At 47.1% G+C, this 1,618-nt stretch overlaps 1 protein-coding gene across 1 annotated transcript; it reads right to left on the reverse strand.

Annotated features, from left to right (window-relative positions):
• Nucleotides 1-204: 204 nt before the first annotated feature.
• LOC109691614 (olfactory receptor 10AD1-like) lies at nucleotides 205-1,368 on the reverse strand. The gene has a single exon (XM_020171734.2). It carries the CDS (start codon nucleotides 1,366-1,368, stop codon nucleotides 205-207), a length of 1,164 nt encoding a protein of 387 aa, XP_020027323.2.
• Between the last annotated feature and the right edge of the window lie 250 nt (nucleotides 1,369-1,618).

The following is a 1,618-nucleotide window of genomic DNA, read 5'->3' on the forward strand; positions in this document are numbered from 1 at the left end:
GGATCAAGCTATGCTAGAAGTGAAGTCAGACAAATGTGACTTAGACATTGGAGGAACTTCCAGGTTTGAGTCTGGTGTCAAAGAATCCATGAATATTCTTTCCTGGAGTCTTTCGGTGCTGGAGAGTTACTCTCCTGTCAAGGCTGGGAAGGGGAAACCTTCCCCACTATGGGGAAAGGAGCTTCTTCTCCAGGGGCCTTCCTGCTAGACAGACTCTGCCTGGGCCAGGCTGGTTCTCCCAAGGGCCCTCCTCATGGCCCCCTTCATTTCCTTATTGCGGAAACTGTAGATGATAGGGTTGCACATGGGGGTGATGATGGTGTAGAGGAGGGAGAAAGGCTTGTCCTTGTCAGGCCCATGTGTGCTGCGGGGATTCATGTATGAGAACATAGCCGAGATGTAGAAAAAGGTGACCACAGTCAGGTGGGAGGCACAAGTGGAGAAGGTCTTCCCCCGACCTGAAGAGGAGGCTCTGCTGAGGATAGAGGCCAGAATGCGGGCATAAGAGGTGACAATGAGCACCATTGGGCTGAGTAGCACCACAATGGCATCAGCAAAGATCACCAGCAGACTAAACTGTTGGTCCCCACAGGAGAGGGAGATCACTATGGGAGCTTCACAGAAGAAGTTTTCAATGTGGTTGTCTTTACAGAATGGACCTCGAAATGTCATGTAATCAAGGAGTATGCCATTGACCATCCCAAAGATCCAGGAAGTACCCACTAGACTGACACAGACCTGCCGGCTCATGATCTGGGCATAGTTAAGTGAGTGGCAAATAGCAACATAACGGTCATAGGCCATAAAAGCCAAGAGGATACACTCAGCCACACCCACACCAAAAACCAGATACATTTGTGTCAAACAGGAGGTGAAGGAGACAGTGTGGCTCCTGACCACCAGATGGACCAACATCTGTGGGATGGTGGTGGTGATGAAGCAGACATCCAGGAACGATAGGTGGCCAAGGAAGAAGTACATGGGGCTGTTGAGTCTCGGGTCTGTCCATGTGATGAAGATGATGAGGCCATTCATGGCCATGGCGAGGCTGTAGAGGACCAAGAAGAGGGTGAAGAGCAATGCCTGAGTGGAAGGGGAGCTCTGCTCAAATCCTACAAGGATGAACTCTGTCACTGTACTACTGTTCCTTGAGTCCACTGTCTTGGCCCTGATCCAGGAGGGAGGACAAGAAAAGCACAGGCAGTTTAGGTATAAAGGAGCTACTTTGGGCAACCCACTTCTATAAAAACAGCTCACATCCAAGTGACCATAAAAGACTGTAAATGAAAATTCCATTAAACTGTATGAGATGACAGTGTCACCAGTACAAAATGCAGCATTTTTCAAGGTTTGCAATAGTGGAACCATATTATAAACCAAGGATGGTTTACTATACTTTGTGTCAACCAGGTTGCTCTTGAAATATTGTATCCTGTCCTGCAATATTTTAAACAGATTTTTATATTTTAGATCCATTTTAGATTCACAGGAAAATTGAATTCAAAGTACAAAGTACCCTGATCCCCTTTTCTATCACATGCACTACCTCCCCTACTATGAAAAACCCCATGGCACAGTGGTACATTTGTTATAGCTGCTGAACCTATACTGACACATC

This window comes from Castor canadensis, chromosome 8 (genome assembly GCF_047511655.1).
Source record: "Castor canadensis chromosome 8, mCasCan1.hap1v2, whole genome shotgun sequence".
Lineage (NCBI taxonomy): Eukaryota > Metazoa > Chordata > Mammalia > Rodentia > Castoridae > Castor > Castor canadensis.